The 26,262-nt window shown below is 37.4% G+C and overlaps 1 protein-coding gene across 22 annotated transcripts; it reads right to left on the bottom strand.

Moving 5' to 3' along the window:
- Positions 1-1,481: 1,481 nt before the first annotated feature.
- On the bottom strand, positions 1,482-17,046 carry LOC18443800 (histone acetyltransferase MCC1). 22 transcript variants are annotated; one of them, XR_016051419.1, is made up of 9 exons: positions 16,785-17,046; positions 16,491-16,709; positions 14,004-14,094; positions 10,603-10,859; positions 10,071-10,215; positions 9,875-9,974; positions 9,549-9,777; positions 7,620-7,827; positions 1,482-1,910 (listed from the first exon to the last, which is right to left on the bottom strand). XR_016051419.1 is itself a non-coding variant. In XM_088861059.1 (8 exons), the coding sequence occupies exons 2-7, from the start codon at positions 14,007-14,009 to the stop codon at positions 7,710-7,712; spliced, it is 855 nt and encodes a 284-aa protein (XP_088717185.1). In that variant the 5' UTR covers positions 14,010-14,094; positions 16,491-17,046; the 3' UTR covers positions 1,482-1,910; positions 7,670-7,709. The 22 variants fall into 22 exon arrangements, 17 of the variants coding, with proteins under 17 accessions (XP_088717185.1, XP_088717186.1, XP_088717178.1 ...); XR_016051418.1 differs by having other exon boundaries at positions 1,482-1,871; positions 16,491-17,046; XR_016051417.1 differs by lacking the exon at positions 14,004-14,094 and having other exon boundaries at positions 1,482-1,871.
- Positions 17,047-26,262: the final 9,216 nt, after the last annotated feature.

The following is a 26,262-nucleotide window of genomic DNA, read 5'->3' as shown; positions in this document are numbered from 1 at the left end:
AGTATATAATCCCCATATCTGCAAGTGGTTTATACTCTATAGAATGATATTTTGCAGGTTGAAAAGTCCGGCATCTAAACTTGGAGGTGAAATCGTAGGCTAGCAAAGATTTGAGAATGTTTTGGCAATCGTAATTGGTGATGACACTGTTCAACCTCATCATGTGAAACTTGCAAAGGATCAAGATGGAAGATGTGAAGGTCTGTCTACAGATTTCTCTCACCAGATTTGGCGGTGGTTTCTGTGGTCTGTACCATAAAATGATATTTTGCAGGTTAAAAAGGCTCCTGTCCAAATTTGGAGGTTAAAGAAATTCTTTAGGTTTGAGAAAATTTTTGCTTGCTCCAATGGGTGATGATATTCTTCAATCCCATTATGAAACTTACAAAGGAGCAAGATGCTTGGCTTGAAAAAAGTCCCAACAAACTGGAAAAAGGAATTCAGAGACCTGAGATTTTTGAGAGATCAACACAGAGAAAGAGGGAATCTCAAAGGTAAGAACAAGGGTGAGAAACTTGGATTGGATTATCGATTGAGGAAGCAAACAATTACAGGGTTCATGCAAAAGAGACGATAGCGTTCAGAGAGAATCAATTCATATCACATATCTAAGACAAACCCTTTCTTTGATCTCTTCACAAAACAAAACCTAAAACATCCCTAAAGATTTGAAACCAAGAAAGTAGCTACAAGATAAAAGGTTCTCTCTACAAGCCCTTGGATTAGAAATGGGCTCCAAGGCTAGTTGGTCAGGGTGGCAGAGCTCTACAACATAACATCTTGAGTTCCATACTTGCTATGAATAGAAGACCCCTTCTTCACTAAACCATCGAAAAAGGCAAAAAAAAAAAAAAAAAAAAAAAAAAAAAAACAAAGGTCCTCAACAAAACTATGTACACTTGTTTCCTCAAAAACCTGATCATCTCTTGTTTTTTCCAGGTGGAAAAAGCCTCTGCAAGTCTATTATTTCTTCTCCACACTCTCTTTTCTAGCCACTTCCTTGCTTTTCCGGCCAGACCTTTCTCAAAGCAAGAACGAAGGGTGAGGGGGTGTTTTGGTCAAAATTGCTTCAAAGGAGCATAAGGGGCATTTTGTTGAAAAACAAGAAATTAGTAGAGGTTTGTATGCTAACTTGAAAAGGCCGGGGATTTGTTATAGGCAGACTGGATTTTGGGACCAGATGTATCTTTCCCTGTATAATTCAAATGTTTTTGTTGTACACATTAAATAAATTAGTAAGAATGAAGGAGACACGAGAAATTAAAAGGTCCCTAATCGCCCTTAATACATGCCAGACTACTATATTTTGAGCAAAATTTGAATCCAAGTAACCATCTTTTAGGATAGAGAAGCAAAGAGACCTTTGGAGATGCCTTTGAGAAATTTCAGGAGACAAAACTACCCTGAAAAGGCAGGCTCCTACTTCTAGGAAATTGAGACAGACAAATTGAGAGAGAGAGAGAGAGAGATTGAAAGTAATGGAGAGGAAAACCACACGTAGACCATTGATTGATTAGTTTCTGCGCTCCATAAGCCCTATCGGCACACACACGCACAATGGTACAAATACAAATTCGCATTTCCTAATGTGAAGATACAAGAAGCTGGTCAGAGAACCATAAAATAAGGTGCACAGTCCATACCTTGTGCATCTAAGCTGGTAGGCGTCAAGGAAGTTCTTATAAGCAAATCATACACATTGACACCCAGCATTGTTAAGATTTGTGGTTCTATTTGGGGTCATCAAAAGACCATTGCTTTCCTTACACTGGGGCCATCTTGGATTAATCTTCTCCTCACTCTTCCAAATCCTTGAAATGATAGATGTGAAAAGGCTTCTCATGTATGCTGCAACCACTGCCACCAAGTCTCTGCCCAAACGATAATGGAAATGCATGATATGTAAACATCTAGGAAAGAAGAAACAAAAGCATATCAGTTTTTTATGTGAAATAGGTGCGTAGAAAATTCTAGCCAAGCAGACCAATATTAATAAGAAGGAAACATCAGACTTTTCAAAGTACTAAGAAAATGCAAGGTCTCACATTATTGATTTTGAAAAGACAATCTCACGGAGGAAAGGAGGAACAGTTACTACACGCAAGCATAATACGGTTCACCTACATATTTTTTGAGAGTCCAAAGAGAGATTTTTTTCTATATCATTTGGGGTAAACTAATAAGGGTGTCAACAAGCCAAACCAAGCAGAGCTTGGGCATATGCTCAAGCTTGGTTTGCACACTGCTCAAAGACCAGTATGAGCTTGGCTTAAGCATACTTCAGCTTGATCCATACAGCATCAGCATGGCTTGATTAAAGGGAAGGTGAACTTGAGGCTGGCTTGGCTTAACTTGTCTACTTGAACAAGCCCACAAATGCCCCACAAATGCAGCCAGTGAAGCCATAAGCAACCAAACCACAAGCATAAAAACAAGGCCATATATAATACACTATTTATATAATATAACATAATATTCTAAATTGAATCTCCTATTCGAGGCAAGGTTAAGATAGTAAATATATATTGCATTTAACATGCGCACACACGCACACACACACAATACTAAACAATGTACGGGGATTCGACACGGCCAAGGTACTCATCCATTGGCTGAGGTGAGTGACTCGGGTGAGTCCGAGTAACTTGCGCATGTCTAACACAAGTTAAAAAATAGGGAAAATATCTTCAAATACCTTGTTTTTAAGTTTCATTTCTCCATAGACCCAAGGTTTTAAAACCTATATGACTATATAACGATTCCATCTATCATATCTTTTAACCCCCTGGCCTAATTTTACCCACTTTTACTTCATCTTTTTAGCCCAAATAAATTTAAAAAAGATATCTTTTTTCTAAGCCCTCTCTCTCTTCATGTGTTTCTCCTTGAGCTTCTCTCTCTCTCTCTTCTCGTGATTCCAAACCCCTCTCTCTGTATTTCCCCCATCTCTCTCTTTGCTACAACACCACACAAAATAGTGCCCACCAATCCCCCATCAAATTGGCCGTGGCAAACAGCCAACCTATACTCTCCCTCTCTCCCTGTGCTATAACACCACACAAAACAGTGCCCACCAAACCCCCATCACATGGCCGTGGCCAGCAACCAACCTATCCTCTTCACTGGTGACTCTGCCGATGATGAAACCCCATCACATGCCCATTGCCGGACAAGACGCGGCAAGGCTTTCAGAACTTTCTGGAGAGGCTGCCAGGGTCGCCGTAGGTCTTCCATATTCTTCTGAAGGCGTTAGATAAGTCTTAGGGCTGCCGAAAATTGAAGGTGCTGCCGGAAATTGAAGGTGGACTGGCCGGAGAAGTCTTTGGACTGCTGAAAACTAGAGGACTGAGCAGAGATGCTTTGGGCCTGCCGGAATTTGTTGGGGGAGTCACGAGAGAAATTTTGGGGCTGCTGGAAACCGGCGGAGGACTCGCCAGAACAGTTGGAGAAGGCTTAGGGGAAGTGGGATGGGCTGGATGATGGCTACTGAGAAGAGCATGAAATTACATAGTGAAAGAGAATAGTAGTTATGGGGATGTTGAGGCTCATTTCACTAGAAAAATGGAGTTTTAGAGATGTAAATGGACAGAATAAGGTTATAGTGAGGTTTCTAGGAGAAATGGTGGCCAAAGTTTGCCGGATTTTGTCTGCATACTGCAATTGAAGGAGGAATGAAGCTAGAATTCGATAAGAGAAAGACATTTCGAGTGAAATGGGAGTTTGTGAATTTGAGGTACATTGAGATATCAGACAAAATCAGAGAAATGTTTGGACGAAATTTGGGAGGATTGGACGAAATTTGGGAGGAGAGGGTGACTTCAGGCCAAATCACGTCAAGAGAGAGACAAGGGAGATTTAGAAAGTAACGTTTTTTTTTTTAATTTGTTTGGGGTACAAAATGGAATAAAAGTGGGTAAACTTGGCTTGGGGGTTAAAAGATAGGTTTTGAAACCTTGGGGCCATGGAGAAATGAAACTTAAAAACAGGGTATTTAGAGATATTTTCCTTAAAAAATAATACAAAAACAAAAACAAAAAGTTTTTATATATAACATACTTACTTGGAGCAATTAAAACTCAATTGGCGCACTGGTTAGGTGACATAGGTCCTTCTCAACAAGTTGAGGGAACGAATCATTCATATGCATATCATTTTTGAAAACCCCTCAATTTTAATGACCTACAATTTTTTTAATAAAAAAACTCCTTTTTTAAATTAAAAGATTAAGTGGTGTTAGAGGGGATTTGTGTTGAAAAATAATTAAAAAAACAATTTGATTGAAAATGATATAGAGAGAAAGATAGATATGGAAAAAATGAATTTTGTTGTGAAGCTTGTGGATAACTAGAAAGATCGGGAAATCTTTTCCTCTTTGGAAGAGGTTTTGTTTATTTGTTTAATAAGAAACATGAATATGTTGCCCGGTGCCCAATGGAAGCAAAATACATCTCTTGTAGTATAGCTTCTATTTTTGCCGTCTGGATAAATCGCTTCATTAAGGATTTGAAGCAGGAAATAGCTGACGAGTCAGTTCAAATATTTTGTGATAACCAAGCTGTAATTTCCTTAATTAAAAATGGAGTAATGAGCTCTAAAGGCGTAGACACAAAAGTTGATTATCACTATATCCAAGACAGAGAGGAATAGAAAGACACTGCAGTAAGTTATTTGCCTTCCAATGATATGGTACCAAACCCTTCAACAAAAAGATTGACTGCTGAAATGTTCTCCAAGCATGTGACAATGATGGGACTTAAAGAAGTATAGTTTTTTCTTCCCAAGAGGCACGTTACAAAGGATTAAATCTTGTAGGTGGACAAAAACTTATAGCAAGCATGTCACATTGGGTAAATCTTAAACGAGTAAAACCTTGTAGCTTAGCAACATTGGTGCATTCGACCTTTTTGGCCAAGTGGGAGTGTTGTAGTATGGCCACTAAGGCCTCATGACTACCATAGTATTCATGGTCCCTCTCTTACCTTCTATTTTAAATGCATTTAATTTAATTTAATTTAATTATATTATATACTTTGCTATAATGGTCTCATTGCATTCAAATCCTTTAATTATCTTTTATGGTAAATTTCATTCTCTTTCTTTCTTTTTCTTAACCACCCATCAATGATATTCTAACAATCACATTAAACCAAAAGTTTTTCTTTGGGGAAAGACAGAGAGAATAATAAAAAAAGGAAGGCTTAGCTATTGATATAGGCAGAGAGAAATCTAGATCATTGGATGCAAAACCTACCATATGTGGCAAGAGGATAAGCTCCAATGCTTATAAAAAGGGCTCACTCATCCATTACAAGATAGAGAAAAATCTCAGAGCCATTGCCCATCTCTCTAGATATCTACAAGCTTTACGGCAAAATTCCTTTTTCCATATCTATCTTTCTCTCTATCATTTTCAATCGAATAGTTTATTTATTTATTTTCAACACTTGTATCAGAGCTTCACGGTTGGTCTCACTTTTTTTTTTCATTTTTCCCTGTGGGAGCACTATCTAGTTGTGGTGGTGCAATCTACTTGTTCCTCTATCCTTGTTGGATCACCGAGGGATCACCATTGATATTTCAACCTTTTTTTTCTCTACTTTTCACAAGAGTTTCACGCTATTGCCATTGACATCAATAGCAGGTACGGACCTGCACAGGTAAAGTGTTATTTTTAGTTTTCTAGAGACTTATTCTCTTTGTAGAGACCTATTCTCCCACATCTTTTTTTTGGTTTGTAGAGGCTTATTCTCTCTCATCTTTTAAAGCCTTTTGTCCTTTACTTCAAAATTTGAAGCAAAAAATTTTGATCTAAGTTGGCATGGCCCATCATAGATCTAACCATTTCCATTAAAGACCTATTGCACCTTTCTGCTACTTCATTTTGTTGTGGGGTGTATGGTAAGGTTGTTTGATGTATTATACCATGATCGCTACAAAATTGATTAAATAATTCTGAGGTGTATTCTACTCCCCTATCGGTCCTTAGAATTTTTATATCTCTTCCTAATTGATTTCTACTTCTGTTTTATATTCTTTAAATGTTTCTAAAGCATCAGAGTTACTAATTAGTTATACATATTGATACTTCGAGTAATCATCTATGAAGGTTATAAAATACTTCATACCTCTATGTGTCTTAGCATTCAATGGTCCACGTATATCTGAGTGGATTATGTTAAGCAATTCTTGTAATTTTTGCCATCTGGATAAACCGCTTCATTATGGATTTGAAGCTAGAAATAGCCGACGAACCAGTTCAGATATTTTGTGATAACTAGGCTACAATTTCGTTAATTAAAAATGGAGCTTGGGTTGTAAGCCGCGTGGACTTAGCAAAACCCTGAGAACTCTCGAGGCGCCATGCGACTCGATGCCTAGTGTTGTTGTTGAGTGAGGGACTGAGCGCACACATTGTTAATCCCTTGGCACATGGTGTTGCACCACCGTTGTCGCTGGTAAAGTTCGACACGGTAGAGTTGGGAAGAGAAGAAGCTTAATGCTTCATCTAAATTTGCCATGAGAAATCAAACTCATGGTTGGGGGTGTCGGGGCTGTGACACGTGTGGAGCCTCTTGTATACCCTTTAAGAAAGTGTCGAAAAATAATTAAAAAAACAATTCGATTGAAAATGATAAAGAGAGAAAGATATGCAAAAAAAGAATTTTACTGTAAAGCTTGTAGATAACTAGAGAAATGGGCAATGGCTCTGAGAGGTAAGAGAGGAACCATGAACACTATGGTGGTCATGAGGCCTTAGTAGTCATACTCCAACACTCCCACTTGGCCAAAAAGCCGAGTGCACCAACATTGCTAAGCCACAAGGTTTTGCTAGTTTAAGGTTTTGTCCAATGTGACATGCGTCGCTACAAGGTTTTGTCCACCTATAGGATTTAATCCTTTGTAGCATTCAAAAAGTACCTCTTGAGAACAAAAAGCTATATTTCTTTAAGTCCCCTCATGGTCACATGCTTGGAGAACATTTTAGCAGTTAAGCCCTTTGTTAAAGGGTCTAGTATCATATCATTGGAAGGCAAATAACTTACTGCAATTTCTTTCTTTCCGCTGTCTAGGATATAATGACAATCCACTTCTATGTGTCTGCCCTTAGAGTTCATTGCTACACATTTAATTAACGAAATTGCAACCTGATTATCACATAATATTTGAATTGGCTCTTCAGCTATTTCAAGCTTTAAATCCCTAACGAAGCGGCTTATCCAGAGGGTAAAAGTAGAAGCTATACTACAAGTGATGTATTCCGCTTTCATTGTGCACCGTACAACATTCTTGTTTCTTACTGAACCAAGAAACAGAACCTCCTCCAAATAGGAAAAGATTTCCAAAAGTAGATTTTCTATATAACCTAGAACAACCCGCCATTTCACATGTTCTCTTCTACTATGGGCAAAGGGGTTTAAACCCAATTCAGGTTTAGTAGAAGTCAAAATATAGTCAATCATGTCTTGAATCAATATATAGTTCATTTTTCTTTTCCACATATTAAAGTTTGACCTATTAAGTTTTTGGGTTTTAGATAATTCACTCATCACCAATCTAGCAGCCAATTTATCAAAGAAATACATGAGCATCAATGAAATTCAAGGTTTAGATCAACTGACCACTTTCTCAATGAATGATTTACCAACTTTTCAAATGATTATGGCGATACCCTTTTGGTCGATGGTGAGTCACAGATCTCGTTAAGTTGACTAGCAAGTAATAGCCTCCAAAGAATCTCCAAGATGAAGGACAAATTTTAATTGAGGACGACAAGCCCAAATCTTTTCGCTACAAAAATAATCGAAAAACCCAATCGCATCTGCTTGGCTGCATGGAGTATCAGGCTGAGCTTTACTTAGGAAGGAAAAAAAATATGCACAGGGAACTTCTGATCAAAAAAGGTATGCTACTAATAAGGTTTTAAAGAGAGAGAGAGGGAGGCAACTTAAGATGGAAAGTATTTGAAAAGGAAAAGGATAAAATGTCACCCAATATGTAAGAGAGAGAGGGACAAAACGCTTTAAAAGATGAAAGAGAATAAGCCTCTACAAACCCAAAAAAAGATGTAAGAGAATAGGTCTCTACAAAGAGAATAAGTCTCTACAAAACTAAAAACAGGATGAGAGAATAAATCTCTACAAAACCCCAAAAGAAGTACATTGCCTGTGCAAGTCCGTATCAGCTATTGATGTCAATGGCAATAGCCTGAAACTCTTGTAAAACGCAGGGAGAAAAAGGTTGAAATATCAATGATTATCCCTCGGTGGACCCAACAAGGATAGAGGAACAAGTAGATTGCACCACCACAGTTAGATAAAAAAGACCAACCGTGAAGCTCTAATACCAATGTCGAAAAATAATTAAAAAACAATTCGATTGAAAATAATAGAGAGAGAAAGATAGATATGGAAAAAAAGAATTTGCTGTAAAGCTTGTAGAGAACTAGAGAGATGGGCAATGACTTTGAGATTTTTCTATGTGTCTTGTAATGGGTGAGTGAACCCCTTTTATAAGCATTGGAACTTATCTCCTTGCCACATGGCATGTTTTGCATCCAATGATCTAGATTTCTCTCTGCCCATATCAATAGCTAAGCCTTCCTTTTTTTATCATTCTTTATCTCTCTTACTCCAAATAAAAACATTTGGTTTAATGTGATCGTTAGAATATCATTGATGGGTGGTGAAAAAAAAGAAAGAAAGAGAATGAAATTTACCATAAAAGATAGTCCAAGGATTTGAAAATGAGATCATTTCATTTAAAATAAAAGATAAGAGAGGGACCATGAGCACTATGGTGGTCATGAGGTCTTAGCGGGCCATACTCCAACAACTTGAGCCCTGAGTGTAATGCCTATAAATGGTACATATTAACCAAAAAGCCATATATGGCCTCTTTGTAATAAAAAGGACAAATTTAATATTCATATAAGCATACATTGGCTCGGGTGAGTCACGGAAGTTGGATGCGAGTTCAAGCTGATCTTGTGTAAGTTTGAGCTTGGCTTCTTTAACAAATGAGCTTGGGGGCTCAGCTGGTTTTGGATTGTTGAGCTGAAAGACATTGCTCAAGCTTGACTCTTAATGAGCTCAGCCGAGCCGTCTTGCGAGCTAGCTTGTCTTGTTATTTTGTTAACACCCATCACACCTCGTGCAGAGGTTTAAAAAAACATATATTTGGTCTATGAAATTAGATGATAGTCACAACCATGTTCATGATATAAGAATTCAAAAAATGGAAGGACAAGCACCACGAGGTACATTGCCCTGTTCATTAGGTAAAGGACATCAGTGTTTGAAATCTTCTTTAAGATCATGCAAAAAGAAAACCTGAAAACCATCCTGAATCCAACGTCTGGCATCACATTTCCCTCTTAATAATAACTGATATCAGAATACTAAAAAGGATACACAACAAAATGGAACTAGATTCAAGGCCATCTTTGATTGCATTCTTAGCTAAGAGGCTTGAGGATTAGATCCTCAGTATACCACTGTAAATGAAAAGCATGAAATCAAAAGGAACTAAAACCAGAAAAACCTACTTACAGTGCAGAGCATGGAGATCTTCCACCATTCACATAGTATACATACAAGAACGAATCATAATGCCGACGCTCAATGTAGTAGAAATTGTGCAATTTTCGTAAGCATTTAAATGACATCTTCTGATAAAAGTGGATGGCAGGGGTATTATAGTCAATAACATGCAAATAAACTGCTCGGCAAGAAGAAATGCTCGAGGCATACTTGATCACTTCACGGACAAGAGAAGATGCTGCAATAACAGGTCAAATAGGAGCCTTTCTTTCAAAACCATCATGTCAAAATATGCATCTAAGAAAACCAATAGAAAGAGAGAGAGAGAGAACTACCTATGTGGAGATTTCTGTAAGGCTCTACAACACCAAGTGTCAAAATATAAACAAATTTTCTCTCTCTCCTCAAAGTGTCATAACCCAGCAAATCTTCTAACTGAGAGGTCAGGGCACAAGATATTATAAGTTCACTAATCGGAATGAATGTAAAAACTGGTCCCCAATATCTAATCTCCACATTATACACACTCACCTCACTTTCTGATGCTACAACAACACGTGCAGTGACAAAGCCAATGAGTTCATCACTTTGATTGCAAGGCCTGCTACTGTCAACTGCACCCCAGGATACAATATCTCGACCATGTACAACATTGAGGAAAAACTCAGATTCATACCTGAAGATATCATCTTCAAGAAAGTATCATGAGAACATTCATAAATAATGCTACCCATGGTGTACAATACATAGCTGACATAAAAACAAAGGGGAGGTATTCCACAATCCAATGAACTACAGAAAACCAATATTCAAGCGGGGAATCATCACCCTCCAACACAATAATGAACAGTTATGAAGAGAGTGCGATCCAACAGCACTGGAAATGTCCATTGGTGGTTCTCACTTTCTGTCCATTTCATTAGACAGTGCTGACCCCAACATATACAATGGTTTCCAAAAATCATTGAAATTTAGCATAGCTTCCCGTCACAAAAAGTAAGCCATCATCCTAGAGAACTGCAGCTACCAATCACACCAAAATCATATGAAGGAGACATCTAACCTTATTGGGAATAATTTACCATGAAGCTCCTTCAGAGATTCTAGATCAGATGGCCTTATAGGCCTATAAGCAATTCTAGGGCAACGTGCATGCCTGGAGTCCACCTTGGAAAGTGGCGTTGCTATCCTTCTGCAACGGTCTGAAAATTTTGGGGTGCAAGCGCATGAACTTTCATTGCCTTTTAGGCCACCTTCACCAAAATCATAATATGATTGTGTCTGAAAATGGGTATAAGATTTCTGTTCATGACAAGCTTCCTGGACAAATTAACATTGTAATAAAATAAGTAACAAGCAGAAGATTAGCACCAAAACATTGGATAACGTGAAAGTTCTATAAGCCTCGCCATATGCATTTTACCATAGATATTCAAAATACAGAAAAGTATTATGTATTGGAGTAGAAAAAGAAACAGCCAAAGGAGAAGCAACATCATCATTAACACAAAATATTGTAACATAAAAGTAATGTAATGAACTTTGGCAAACTGCTACCAAATCAATGGTTCAAACAATGTAACCACTTGTTGTACAGCAGCAGGTCCTGGAAAATGACTTCAAACCTAGTAGCACTTCCAAATTGTAGTTGTTGGAAACGTATGTGATTCTGAATTATTTCTGGAACCGGAATCGCGTGTATCAGAAGTTTCGGAATCTCGGAATCGTTGTCTGTACGATTCGGATTTCAGAAAAATGATTCTCACTATTTCGGAATCGCGATTCAAAAAGTTAGGAATCGTGTTTCCTATTTGTATGAATCGATGTCCCTTCATGTTGGAATTGCGTTTCATACCTAAAAATATAGAATCATGATTCCTAAAAATATAAAATCGTGATTCCAAAAATTCTAAAATCGTTGTCCCCATCAAATTGGAATCAACATTCTCACCATTCCGGAATCGTGATTCTCCCCATATTGGAATGAAGATTCTTTCCTTACTAGAATTGCGAACCAATTCCCTCCGCTATATGAGAGAAGTATTCAGAAAATATATAAATTTACCCATTACTACAAAATAAAATTTTGGTCTGTATATACTCAATCCAAGACTCCAAGTACTAATGTCAACCTTTATGGTATCTTTGTGGACAATTCCATGCAATGGACTCGGTCTACCGATAACCCTATTATGCCTACAAGGTCTGGAGCTAGTCTACGGCATACAAGGAGTGAGAACAAGGGCAAACTCCCTTTATCTCCTTTTCTTGAATTATAAAATAAGTACATGACATAGTAATTCGTCTTTGTTAAATGTAGTTTTGTGTCTTTGGACTTTTGAAAATTGAGTTATTCAATTTTTAGTCAATTTACTTTTGAAAATTGAGTTATTCAATTTTTAGCCAATTTACTTTTGAAAATTGAGTTATTCAATTTTTAGTCAATTTCTCTGATATTTAATGATTAATTTAACCTAAAACACCACACAGGGCACTTCGCTCATATTCTTATTATCTTCTTATTTTACTTAAAGAAAAGCATTTTTATGCTCTTATTCAACTTGAAGAAAGGACGATGCCGATCATATATTAAACATTATTACATTAGTAGTTTAGTACCTACACCATTTACCAAACATTATTAAATTTGAAGTAACATATTTTTTAGTATTATTTATTCTTGGTAAGAGTTCTTAAAAAGTAACATGGAATGAAGGATGGAAATTAGTAAATAAGAAAATAAAAAATTTAACATATTACTTATATTTTAAATTTTGATTTTATTTCCATGTGCAACAACTTCAAATTCTCTCACGCTCTCATACATGTCGCGCTCACTCATGATTGAACACACATCTCTCCCTATGCTCACATATTACACATATTTTAAATTTTGTTTTTATTGCCATGTGCAACAACTTCAAATTCTCTCACGTTCTCATACATGTCGTGCTCACTCATGATTGAGCACACATCGAAGGGTTTCTGCTCTCTCCCTATGCTCACATTACTTCCTGCCAACATGAATTCGTAATTCCTTAGTACTTTGAATCAACGTTTAGCATAAGTAGAATTGCATTGTTGTGTAGCAAGGAATCACGATGTCTGCGATATGGAATTCCAAACAACATGGATTCGCAGTTCCAAAAAATTTGAAATCAACATTTCTCACAAATAGAATCGCATTCTTGTGTAGCTAAGAATCATAAAGTTCTTGATATGAAATCTTGATTCTGGCAATCTAGGAATCAACATTCCTAAACTAGGTGGAATCGTGTTCCGCAAAAAATGGAAACGTGATTCCTTTCTTTTAGAATCGACTTTCGCTCGGGGAAACGTTGAATCGAGATTCCGAAACGGAATCGCTACCCTCATAGGCGATTTGGGTAACTATAGTCCAAATGGTGTTCTTCAACGTTTATGCATCATATTGTCATTCAAACCTAGTAGCAGGTCCAAATGGTGTTCTTCAAAGTTTATGCATCATATTGTCACATTCAACCATAGATGTTAATGAAACTTACAACATGTAGAATAAGAAACACAAGTTGAAGGGCACAGATCAAAGCTCTTAATTGAAGCATACGAGGACAGAGGTCTGTTGAACAGTGAGAGCTCCTGAGTATCTATGGCCAACTGGGGGAGCATTCAGTAGTTTCAGTTTGTTGCACAGCCCTGACATTTGGGCGATAGGATTTTTAGGGATGTAAAGTTGAGTTCCTGGTTTGCCTACTTGTATACTATATTTATTTAAATTGTTAGTTGGAGGGCAAACAGAACTCCAACATGACTCCAACATGGCAGGTCCCAAGCAGGTCATGCCGGTTCCAAGCACGAATAAGAAAGGGTGTTGTGTTAGGTAGTAAACCAGTGTAAAACTTTGCCACTTCTTTTCGTGAATCATGTGCTTGTGCTATATGCTCTCTAACTAAGGGTATGGCCCTTGATAGATTAGAATGTGAAATATGATTCATATAGCCAACCCCAAATAGTTGGGATAAGGTTCGGATGATGATGATAATTTGGAAGGAAAACAAAGTCATTCATAGTTCATCGCCAAAACTGAAGGAATAATGTAGTATCTATTAGATAGGGAAAAATGTGGAGAATACCTTAGATATAGAAGTGCTCAGCTATAAAATATTAGCAATAAAAAATTATTTAGGCATTAGAAAAATATCTCCCACAAGTTGCGGAGGCTAGTTTGTTTTGGAAAGAAACATTGCGTATTAGGTTATTGTTGATATATGATTGTGACTTGCTGAATTGGTAAAATAAAACAGGGACAAACAGGCCACGATGTGCCAAACTTAGTATTTTCAACTGGCAGATGGGTTGCCGTCTAGATTCTCTTTCTTTCTTTCTTTTTTTCTTCTCTTTTTGTTTGTGAAGGCTTTGGGACCTCATTATTTTTGTGAGCTTCAAATACGCCCAATAAGGAAAGACCATATCCCAAGGGATTACCGTCATAGTATTTAATCTTCGAGAAGCATGCTTAGCATTGGAATATGACGAGAAACATTGCAACTGTGCTCATTTAATTGCAGCAATACACCTATACAAACATGCATTAACACAATATCAGATAACACATGCATAAATGATTCAGGCATCCACTAATGCATCATCCATGCAAATACATGCATGTACAAACACCTAAAGTATGGCACATGCATGATAGTGTGTGGTATGTTTGCACTTTTATTTCGATATTACTTCGTCTCATTTTTGTACCTTACAAGTGATGGAGTAAAAAATAAAAGCCAAAGCTATCAATTATCAAAAGAAGTGTCACTTCATATGTGTCTATTCCAGGAACACCCCATCTCGTTTTTGCCCATGGGCCTTATTTTGATCTGACAGTTGACAGTGTATCTTGGTCTACGATTTTTTTTTTTCTACAAATCCCTTTGATCTGAAATTTGGAGGGTAGATACAACTCTACTCGGCGCACCCAACAAAAATATAAAAAAGATAATTCATACAATTAAAAATGACCAAACTGTCACTGTAACATTCAGGGGCAAAATTACTGTAGAATTTCACCCATGGATGTTTGGCAGGGTTTTCTGATTGTTCCATTGCATAGATTTATTTACTTATAAATCTACACATTTTTGTTCTCTTTACTACATTTTTATAATTACATAACATAACATTTACATGATAGTGACATACACTATGGTTCGGAGGAGCCTAGATTTCTAGCCATTTGATCCTCTTAGAGATCTGAACTCAAGCTCTAGAATACCCGTGAGGATCTCAACGACACCACATCTAAACAGCTAAAATAAAAATTCAAAAAAAAATATATAAAAAATAACCATGGAGCCTCAAGGTAGAAAACCCCTGGCTTTGGGATTTCTCCATGGGAAAAGTACCTGGCTTATGATGCATGCATACGGCTCTAGACACCGCTAGAAGAACAAATTTTTTGATGTTACAGATGATTTTGAAGTATCTGACACAATTCAGCACTGACTTTGAAGTAACCAAGATCACAGAATCTGGCTCTAGGCTAGAACTCCAAGCACCAAGCACTGCCAAGGATAGACTACAAATCCAATATCATTTGATGATAAAGCTGATGCCTCTGATTTTGACGGCTATGATCATTTTTTTACCTTTTCATACAAATTTTAATGTTCATGATCTTGTCTTGTTAAACAAGTCAATGCAATAATTTACACCCTAAATCTTCCAAAAACCATTTCTTTATCGCATGCCTTGGCTTGAATGTTTCATTCCTTCTATTTCTTTTTCTTTTTCTTTCCTTGATAGATCCTTAATGTCAGTTAACTTAGTCTCTGTTCAACAAATGACCATTTAACTTAGTAGGACAAATGACACTTTCACTATTTTTTGCAGCACAAGCAACAATTCATTTATCATAACCAAATAGTTACTTTCTCTTGACAAGCTTCTCTTGTGTACAATTTATAGGATTGTCGGATATGTCAACTGAGTAGGAGCTATATCCAAAAAGAAAGAGCAGAGTTCTATCTTAACTATATTCTCTCCAACGCATTCAGATACAATATACACTCTCACTTCATTGGACATAAAGAACGGAGGCAGATGCCCCTGTGGTGTACTATATATCACACACCTACTTGTGCATGGTACAATTTTCCAACCAAGAAATTCTAGTGGGGTGCTTACTTATCAATTGAAGGGCCTGCCTCAACCCTTGTGTTAGTGTGCATTTTTTGGGTGGGCATTCCCCCAATGATGTAATGGTTCTCCTCTGATGAGATTATCAAAATGGAAGCCAAAAACAATTTTCATGAATCTTCGATTGATAAGTGCATCAGCCCCCAACCAATTTTTGCCAAAAATGAGCATGAAAAAGAAAAGGAAATTTTAAATATAGATCAATTTCTTGATAATATGAAGATAAGAAAAATATACAAGGACCAATTAAATTTTCTTGTTTGCCCATTTGCCCATTTTATTTTGAATCTCGATTCATTTACAAGACCCAAATTCTAATTCAATTTAACAGTTTTAGAAACTCAAAAAACAGAAGAAAAAAAAAAAAAAGTAGAACGCACAAAAAGGCCACAATTTTGCTCAAACAAATTCCAAATCCCATACTTCAGCAGAAAGTCAGTTTCACAAATGGAAAAAGCTCCAAATCCCAATAATCATTACGACTTATCATGGGTTAAAGAGCTGGGAAAAGGCCTTGATGATAATGATGACATATCATGGGTTAAGGAGCATAGTAAATAATTAAGAAGTGTTTAAGGAATTGAATAAAGCTTTCTTTTTTCATACAAGTAAATATTTCAACAATAGATTGCAGCACAGTATTGCAAGAAAAAGTCAAATCCCAAACAAAAGAAAATTACAATCTATCGCGCCTTTCAGAGCAGGAAATTACAGAGATAGAGAGAGAGAGAGAGAGAGAGAGAGAGAGATTGAATTACAGGGTCAGATTTTCCATACCGCGACTGCCATTTCATAGTGGGCAATTCTCCGAAAAGGCCATCAAATGATGAATTGATATGCATTCAAGACTGCCTTTACAGCAATCCAGAGAGAGAAAGAGAAGCACAGATGAATTACAATCAGGTCGATCCGTTCTTTTCGTCTCAAAAGTTCTGATAGATAGAAATCATATGATGAATGGATATCCAACGGATCCTCTCAATTTGCCCCAGAAATCTATAGAGAGAGAGAGATTAGAGGAAGAACAGATACAGCCCTGTTGATCTAGAGAGAGAAAGAGAGGAGAGTTACAGGGAGGTGAATGCTTTAGAGGCCGCGTCACGTCTCTGTGAGTTGTGACCTAGAAACGCAAAACCTTCTCAAGAAATGAACAACTCTGAAGACTCGGGACGTAATTTTAGTGGAATGTGGAGACTTTCTTTGTGGCACCTTCGTTATTTTATTAGGAATAAAAATGGGAAGAAAATACAAAGTTAAGTAATGGAAGAAAGGCCCTTCATATCAACTATTTCTCTGCAAATGACACTTCACCTTTCGTAATGACTGTTTTGTACCTATATATCCATGCGAGACACATGGAGAGGGAAATAAATTAAAGCCCCCAGTTTGGGAGAGAGAGAGAGAGATTGAAAAAATCCATCCCCATCTCTAAACTGACCGATCTCTAATCTCTCTTGTATACAACCATTTACTATTGTTACAAGGATGAAGTTTCTACAGGAAAACAAAATAAAGCTTCCCCTCAAATCTTTGTTTTCTTACTAGAAATAGGACTAATGGAGTGTCATGATTTGGAAAGAAATTAAAAGAGGAATAGTTTGTATAGTGCTTAGGCTCTAAACAATCAAATTAGAGCCTACCTCAAAACTTTCACTAGAAGAAGTTGCTTTGATGCTCAAATATCATCAAATTGATCATCTCCACATCAAGATGCATGGACATGAGAAAAAAATAGATTTCAAGTTTCATAAATAATGTATATTGTAACGCATTTTTGGACTGTCAATTTTCAATGTTTTCAAGTTTTGCTCGATCTACACTATTTTTGAAGCTTTAAATTTTACAACTAAAGATGAAAATATAATTTATGTCCACCACAAAACTTTCCGGTATTAAAACCATATTTCTTAATACTATTTAAAAGGAAGTTCTAATTTGATCATTTAGAGCATCGGCTCTATACAAACCGCACCCATTAAAAAAATACATGGGTCTTTTCGTGGGGCACAGTAGAAAGTTGGTGGGGGATGGCAATAAGACTAAATTTTGGTCTACTAAATGATTGGGGGATTGCACGTTTAAAGTTATGTACCCTGAGATTTATAGGATGTCGGCCAACTAAAAGCTCTTGGTCTTTGAGGCTGTTTTGGGTGAAGACAATAGGCTCACTTGGGACATTACTTTGAGATATAGAAGGATCCCACTCCAGATGGCAGACCAACTCCAAATTCTTTATAGCCATTTTTATTCCCTTGATAGAGCTTATAGGATCATTTGGGAGCTATGTCCTGATGGCTTCTTCTCGGTTAAGTCCTTGTACTCTCTATTATGCCAGTTCCTTTGTAGTTCTTTTATCTAGTTGGTAAGTAGAGACCTTACTCTTTTAGTTCAACAGCTGCATAAGAGGGGAATGCTTTTAGCCAATGTTTTTATTTTCGGTAAGGCGGAGGCAGCCTAGACTGATGAACATCTTTATCTTCACTGCCTTTTTGCTGCAAGTCTATGGGGGTGGTGGGTTTTTTCGATGGTGCGCTGTCATTGTGCTATGCTAGAGACTGCTCACCACTTCTTCCTCCATATACCCTCTATGTCTTCCTCTAAACTGGGATTGCTTTTAATGAAAATCTTGGTGGGAGCTACGCTTTGGCATATCTGGAAGGAGCTGAATGCTAGAATTTTTGACGATACGAAAAAGGATTTAGCACAAGTCCTTACATTCTTTTAAGGGGGTCCCTAAAGAATAATTTGAGGCTAATTAGCATCACTACATCAGCTTATGTTCTTCAAAATCTGCAAGATCAAGAAGGCCTCATTATGGAAACACCACCCCGCTATTGGTTGGGTGAAGTTTAACTTTGACATTAGTGTCAGGACAATCTATGGGGTGGTCCTTAGAGATCAGGAGATTATTAGGACATTGAATGGAGTCCTACCACATTGCCTGACAATTGAGGTTGAGCTCCTTAGTTTGAAGCATAAGCATGGCCTAGTAAGCTTAGATGCCTCCTACTCTCGAGTGATCATTGAGGGGGATTCCTTCAATGTTATTAAGTGGTGCATTAACCCCTCTTCCATTCCTTTGAAAATAGCTCAAACACTTCTATAGATATCCTTTATGCCTTAAGAGGGAGGGGCCTGCTTTTTTACTCATTTGAAAAGGGAGAGGAACTCATTAGCATGTTTCCCTAGCTAAGACTGCTTCGAATCCCTAGTAATTGTCCTCTTCCCCTTTTAACTTCTCCTCCTTCTCCACTTACTTCTCACCTTTCACCTTTTTCTCTTTCTCTCTTCCGGTTCAGTATCTTCACCTACATTCATTGCTATAAAAACCGGCCGATCTAACTGCTAATTGCTCGGTTAGATCGGAACCGACCAGTAGCTAGTTTTAGTTTTGGTGATAGGCTGGTATTTTCAAAAAAATGTATATAAATTCTCAAAAATAAAAAATTTGGCTTGTAAAGCATTTTTAATATTCTTCACATTATGGTAAATATTAAAAACTAATTTTGTCATTAATACTCACTTTAATTCAAAAATCGATTTGTTAAAATCTATTTTTTTTCATTAATTTTCAACTTCATTTGAATGTGTTTTGTTTTAATCATTCTTTATATGCTTTTTATATTTTAGTAGATTTTTTTTTTGTATCTTTTTTATTTTTTCAACACTTTTTTGACCGTCCGGGATTTGGCCGGTTAGAACGGTTGACTTGGCTGGTTTACTAGTTAGGCCGATTAAACCGCTTCCGGGCCCATGTCTGGTTAACCGTTCCGGTTCGATTTTACAAAGGCCTTCTCAGCCTCCTTTTGTAATCTCTACTTTTTTTTTTAACAATTTTTTCTTAACTTGATAATAAATAAATAAAAACTAGGGGTTTATATGATAGAGATTCAGGGCACCAAGAGAAAATATTAGAAAATATTTGACCTAAACCAAGCCATCCAATTTGACATCTAATGGCGATGAGTGATTAGGACATCTTTGTAACAAAGAAAATGATTTGATAGGGCTGCAACCGTATCAAATTAAGTAAACCCTCACCTCATCAAAAATTCCAATTCAAGTGTTGAAAAACCTTTAAATCAATCATCTCAGCTAAAACATTACGGTTGTGCAAAACAATTAGGATTTCAAATTCTAAAATTAGTGTATATTGCAACAAATTATTTAGACCATATATTTTGCTCTAAAAATAAGCGTTCGTAAGATATATATCATCTTTTGTGTTTCAAATTTTATTGTGGGTGTCGGAAATTAATTTTAGAGCCATCATGAAGATTTCTGATGCCGAAAGTGCTTTCCAGAATCATCAACACCATAATTATTGAAGAGGATCTTCTTCTACAATTGCATCCTGGCTAAAGCTAACTTCCACCACCATAAAGCCTCAATAAAGAGCCTAAGCCTTCGCAACCTCAGACCCCCTTCCTTCTTTGGGAGACACATCGCATCACATCTTACCAGATTGAACTTCTTTTTCTCAGAGCTTCCACTCCAAAGGAAGTTCCTCATAAGTTTCTCCAGCTTCTTGATGACTACTCCAGGGGCCTTAAATAAAAAATAAATAAATACACTAGAAGGTTAGACAAAGTGGCCCTAATAAGAGTGAGTCTACCCCCCTAAAGAGTCCAACTTAAAGTTAAACATTTTCACTAATGGGTCCCTAGCCACAATATTCAGTCTGTTCTCAACCAAAGGTAGGCCTCAATACTTGATGTGTATTACCTTCGATTTTCTGCCATCCAAGAAGCCCACTCACCACACCAATCTCAGGAAGTGGTATATCAAAACCCATTAAACAAGTTGCCATATTTATCTTAGCACCAGAAATCAACTGATAGCATTTTAGGAACAACCAAAGGTGTTTAACCTGATCAAAGGATCCTTGAGGAATAATGGTATATCATCAGTGTACAAAAGATGAGAGACATTGGGACCAGTATAGGAGGCAGGGAGACCTTATAGCGTACCATTTTCAGTAACCACTTCTGACATGAGACTAAAGAAAGAGCATAGGAAAGGAGATAAGGGGTTCCCTGGTCAAAGACCATGGGAAGCTTTAAAATATCCCACTAATTTCCCATTTATAAGCACTAAAAAAATGAGTTGAGTGATAGGAAGACTTGAATTCCATTTCTCCATCTTTTACCAAAACCCATTGGCCTCATGATCTGGCCCAAATAACTCCATTCAACATGATCATATGCGTTATCAAAACCAATCTTATACATAATACCCCACTAACCTTGACTAATGGTAAAGAGTGTATAACCTCCTAAGCCACTAGAATACTATCCATTACCTGACAATCCTTAATAAAAGTGAATTGGGACCAGTTACCACCTCATGTGTGACCAAGGGCTATAAATGTAAGGACACATACGGGCCTGATAACTTGAAGAGATTGAATTGTATTTTTCTTTGGGAATCAAGGCTATAAATGTAAAATTTATAGCCTTATTGACAACTGAAGTTGGGTAAAATTCCTTTAAAAAAAACAATTAAATCGTCCTTGGTAAGGTCCCAAACTCCTGAAAAAAACCAATGGGAAAGCCATAGGCCTTGGGGCCTTGTCCTTGGGTAATTGGAAGAGATCCTCTTTAATTTCCTCAACCAAAAATTCCTTTTCCAGGTCAACTGCCTTATGTTACGAGAGTTCCATAAAGGGAATACAATCTATATAAAAATTGAGCTTGAGATTAGATTAGAACGCCTCAGTAAAATAATCTTCAGGGGCTTTCACCTTACCTTGCCAGTCATCCTCCACCACCCCTAGAATATGAATCCCCCATATACTGTTAAATCTGTTTTTATAATTTTCCAATGCATGAAAGTATTTTGTGTTGTTATCTCCCTCATTGACCCACTTAGATCTCAATCTCCAGAACCAATATGTTTCCTCTATTATGAGCGATTCTTCGAATTCCTTTCTCAAACTATCTCTTTCCAGTTTTTGTTTTCCTCCATTCTGAGCAATTCTTCAAATTCCTTTCTCAAACTATCTCTTTCCAGTTTTTGTTGTCCAGTAAGGCTCCCCATTAAGTTGTTCAACGGAATTCAAGGCTTCTATCCAATCGGAGACACTTCAAACCAAATCTGTCCTTACTCCACTTCTTAACTCCATACTCTCAATGATTTTAATTTTTGTGCAATCACATATATATAACATTCACAATGTCATCCGTTCATTACCTCATTCTTAATGTCTTATCTTGTAACTACATAAGCTCAAATCTAAAGAGAGGGGGGGGGGGGGGGATACTCATCCCCTTCTGTATCAATCACGATTGGACCATGGTGGCAAGGCTTTAAGTATTAATTTAGGAAAAAGGTCCTCCCAACCTATCAATTATTGACATTTAAGTATTAATAACAGAGTAGTCAGACCAAGTATAAGTTGCCCCCACTAAGTTAAAATCTAAAGGTTCATTATCCTCGATAAATATTTCCAATTTCGAGATTGTAGTATTGATGTGAGAAGAATAATTAGTTTCAACCGGCCAATCTAACCTGATTACAGTTCTCCATGCCACACCAAGGCATATTACACTGTTAAATAACATTCGATAAAGCATAAAGAAAGGCATCCTTTTCATTACCAGCATTGAGCCCATAGAAAATACATTGAAAAGATGGCACAGGGCCTTGAAAGACGAGACAAACATCTATCAGACCAATTCAAAACAGATCCCCTGATGAAACTGAGATCCCAAATCACCAACAAACCCCCTGCCCTACCACTAGCATCGGCGAAGACAATATCTAGGGGTCTTGAACCCCCAAAATACTTTAGCAGAAAAACATCAACTTTGTTTCTTGAAGGATAAAACCAGACGTCTAAGTGCTCTTCGCCTATGCACTCCCCGCAAACCTGAGAGGACCCTTTCTGGTGACTCCTTAGGGGCCAACTTCAAAGGGGTCAGGTCAAATGAGAGTCCTTCCATCAGCATCTCCCTTTCACGGATAAAGAAAGGATGACGTCTCCGTCGCCTAACGGTAACCGGCACGGCCATCTCCTCTTGTTGCAGTGCTTCATCGACCACCTCAATGGAGCCCTCGAACCCAACCTTCATGGCCATTATCATCTCCTAAGGCTCGCATCTTCGCTCCGTAAACGAACTTACTTACTTTTGCACCAATTTTTTGACCTAGGAGATAGGAAGAACTCAGACTAAGAGGAAAGGTGATGAAACAACAAATAAAAGCATTTGCACGATGGTGGGATTAAGCAACCATTTCCAGCAACTTGATATCTAGATAGCCCGACCCGACCCGCCCTTTTCCTTTTTGGATAACACCTTCAAGAAACTGAAGGTTGGCAGAGTCTGAAACTTGCAAAGTTTTATTACTGATAAATCATGGCCATCCAAATACCCATACGCAGCATAAGATTTAGCATCAGATGAGAAGGCCTTAAAAAACGTAGATCAGCATCATGCATCATGCACCACGCACCTTCTCACACATTCCACCAATCAACATTACCATCTTCTCTTTCCGCACCATATTGGAGGAGTGTCACTGCTAACAACCATCTAGGACTGCCGCATTAATGAAAGGGGATCTTTGAGATGACGGACATAGAAAGTCGTTAGTGGCTCCTCTTAAACCACCAGCTTACTGAGTTCTACAACTTGAATTTGAATTTGAATTTGAATTGGGCTAGATGGCATTCGTGGGCCTAGATTTCGACGGTTGAATTTGACTTAGAGCTAGATGGCATTGGTGGGCCTGGATTTCATCTATAAAGAACCATCTTTTTGTTTGGAAAAATTACAAAAATTTCTTTAAAATACACTATTTATGCAACTTACCTCCATCCAAACCTTTTCTCTCACTTTTTTCCCAAAAGTATATTTTCTATGCAAATACCTCCCAACCAAAAAAGTTCCTTTTTTTTTTTTACGGAAATGTCATTCCCGTACAAAATAATCAATTGGTGCTGACTATCGGACCCAAGTAGCACATTGTTGGAGCGCAGTATGCAATTGCTGGAGCGCACTATCTAGAACATATACTGCCACAACGTTGTGACTCCAGGACAAGTACCGCCGGAGCGCCCTATTCAACTGTCAGAGCGCCTTATCTCCAAAACAAGCACTGTCGGAGCGCGTTTTGCAAATGCCGGAGTGTTGTCGTCTCCAGAACATGCACTGTTGGAGCGCATGTCTCTCGAGTGTCGGAGCGCCCTATGCAACTGTCGGAGCATTGTGGCTTCAAAACATGTATTGTCAGAGCGCCCTTTGAGACTGCCAGAGCGTATTGTCTCCAGAACGTGTACTACCGGAGCGCTGTCTTTAGTGCTGGAGCGCTCTATGCAACTGCCAGAGCACTATGGCTCCAGGCATGTATTGCCAAAGTGCCCTTTGAGACTGCCGGAGTACAGTTTCGTCAAAAAAAAATGGCATTTTGTACAAGGAAGGGCATTTCTGTCAAAAAAATGATTTTTTTTGGTTTGGGGGGTATTTGCATTGAAAGTATACTTTTGGGAAAAAATTGAGACAAAAGGTTTGGATAGGGGTAAGTTGCATAGATGGTGTATTTTGGGGGGTTTTTTATAATTTTTTCTTCTTCTTTTTTTTTAAAATTTTCTTCCACCCATGGTGGCTGCGGTAGTATTGCCGAGGTTTATGGGGAGGTCTCTGACTCCATTCTCACAAAAAAGTAGGCCCAAATCCCCACTGACGTGCCATTTTCTTGAGAATGGCCTGAGACCTTGGCGGTAGTATTGTCGAGCCCTATGGGGAGGTTTCAAACTCCATTCGCACCAATGATAGGGGCCAAAATCCCCACTAGACGTACCGCTCTTGGGAATGTTAAGATGTATGGCCATAAGGCTTAGCGTGACTTTGCCTACAATTGTAAGTTGGGAGGCCTACAATTGTGGGAGGAAGCATATGCTTATCACATCCAGCGTTCACATGAACTAACATCCATATGAACGTTGGATGAATATCCCTAAGATCAGGGAAAACACCCTTTTTCAGAGACCCGTTGGAAAGATAACTGTTAAACCATTTTCTTCTCTCTACAAAATGCGAAGCCAAAGAGAGGTACAAAATGCGAAGCCAAAAAGAGGAAGAACGCAACAAGTTAAAAGAAACACAAAGTTTCATCTGTAATCTGTAAACATACAACTCCTCTTCTCTCTCTCAAAAGAACAAGAAAAATCAGGGCTCTGTGATCACTAACCTCACAGCACTTTTCTTTGATCTTGGGTTGATATCATACGCACGCCACTATTATTTTTGTGCTAACATTGGTATCAAAGATACCAAGTTCCATCTTCCCTAATTTTACTCTGAATTTTTTTAAAGATAGAGCTTGTGTAATTTGTTTGCTACGATCTATGCCCAATTTTTTGTGTATAAACCGTGCTCCTGTATATCACCCGCCACTATCTTATCTTGGTTCACATTGTTGATTAAATGATAAGTATCATACACTACTACTTTACATATATATATATATATATAGGCCAATTCAACTTTGAAGCTATCATCGCCATGGTTTTCTCTATGAATGCAGTATCATGTTTATCATTAACTTACAAAAGATAACTTTTATTCCATTCTCTTATTTATCCTTAGTCTTTATTTATCTTTTGGAAATAAGTGATTCCTATTTTGGATGTGTTATTTCCATAGCTCGTGAAAATAAGTAACTCACGTGTTGGGTTACTCTCTCTAAACCCCAGTCGACATCTCTCTCTCTCTCTCTCTCTCTCTCTCTCTCTCTCTTGAAATCAGACTGTTCACAAATCACAATCATCTATTAGAAAGAAAATTCAAAGAATCAAGGCCAATGATCCCGATATAATTCACTGGAAGCTCTCAATACTGATTTCAAGAATTGAGACCTTCTCTTCCTCTGTGCGCAAATATATTTTTTTAACTTTATCTTCTTTTTTTTTGACGGTTTGATATGTTCTGTTCATTTCTGCTATTGAATTGGAAATTATATATAGGAATTGTTCTTAGTTCAATATTCTTGATTAATTTAGACTCTCTTGATTGTTTATATGTTATTGGGCAATTTTCCGTTTTGTGACTGTTATTTTGTGATTCTTGTATTGGGATTTATCTATAAAGGCACATTATTTTGGCATATCTTTTAATTGGAATCATTTGGTCATTTATGTTTCATTTATTTGCCACTTGGGTTTGTTTTGAATTGTTGATCCAAGAAGGGTTCCCTTTACTTGCTTTTGCTATTGTTCTTGGTATATTGTTTGATGAACCATCAATACTATTTATTATCGACGGTCAAAGCCCAATTTTAGTTGCATTAATATTTTCACATTGGTATAAATATTTGCTTATACTACTTGGTAAGACTCTCGCTGAAATTGCTCGTTTATACTAGCCATATTGCATACACATACTTGATTTTGCTTTTGCACCCCAAATAAATAATATAAAGGGGAATTTTATCGTTAATAATTGTAGTGCTTGATTATAGTTTTGGAGATTGCCTATTTCATAAAAAAATTTTAAGGCATCAATTAATAACTGACATTATTTGTTACATAATTGCAGCTCTCTCTGTA

This window comes from Amborella trichopoda, chromosome 3, assembly GCF_054954075.1.
Source record: "Amborella trichopoda isolate Santa Cruz 75 chromosome 3, AtrichopodaSantaCruz75HAP2 v2.0, whole genome shotgun sequence".
NCBI lineage: Eukaryota > Viridiplantae > Streptophyta > Magnoliopsida > Amborellales > Amborellaceae > Amborella > Amborella trichopoda.
This window is presented reverse-complemented; position numbering and strand designations above follow the sequence as displayed.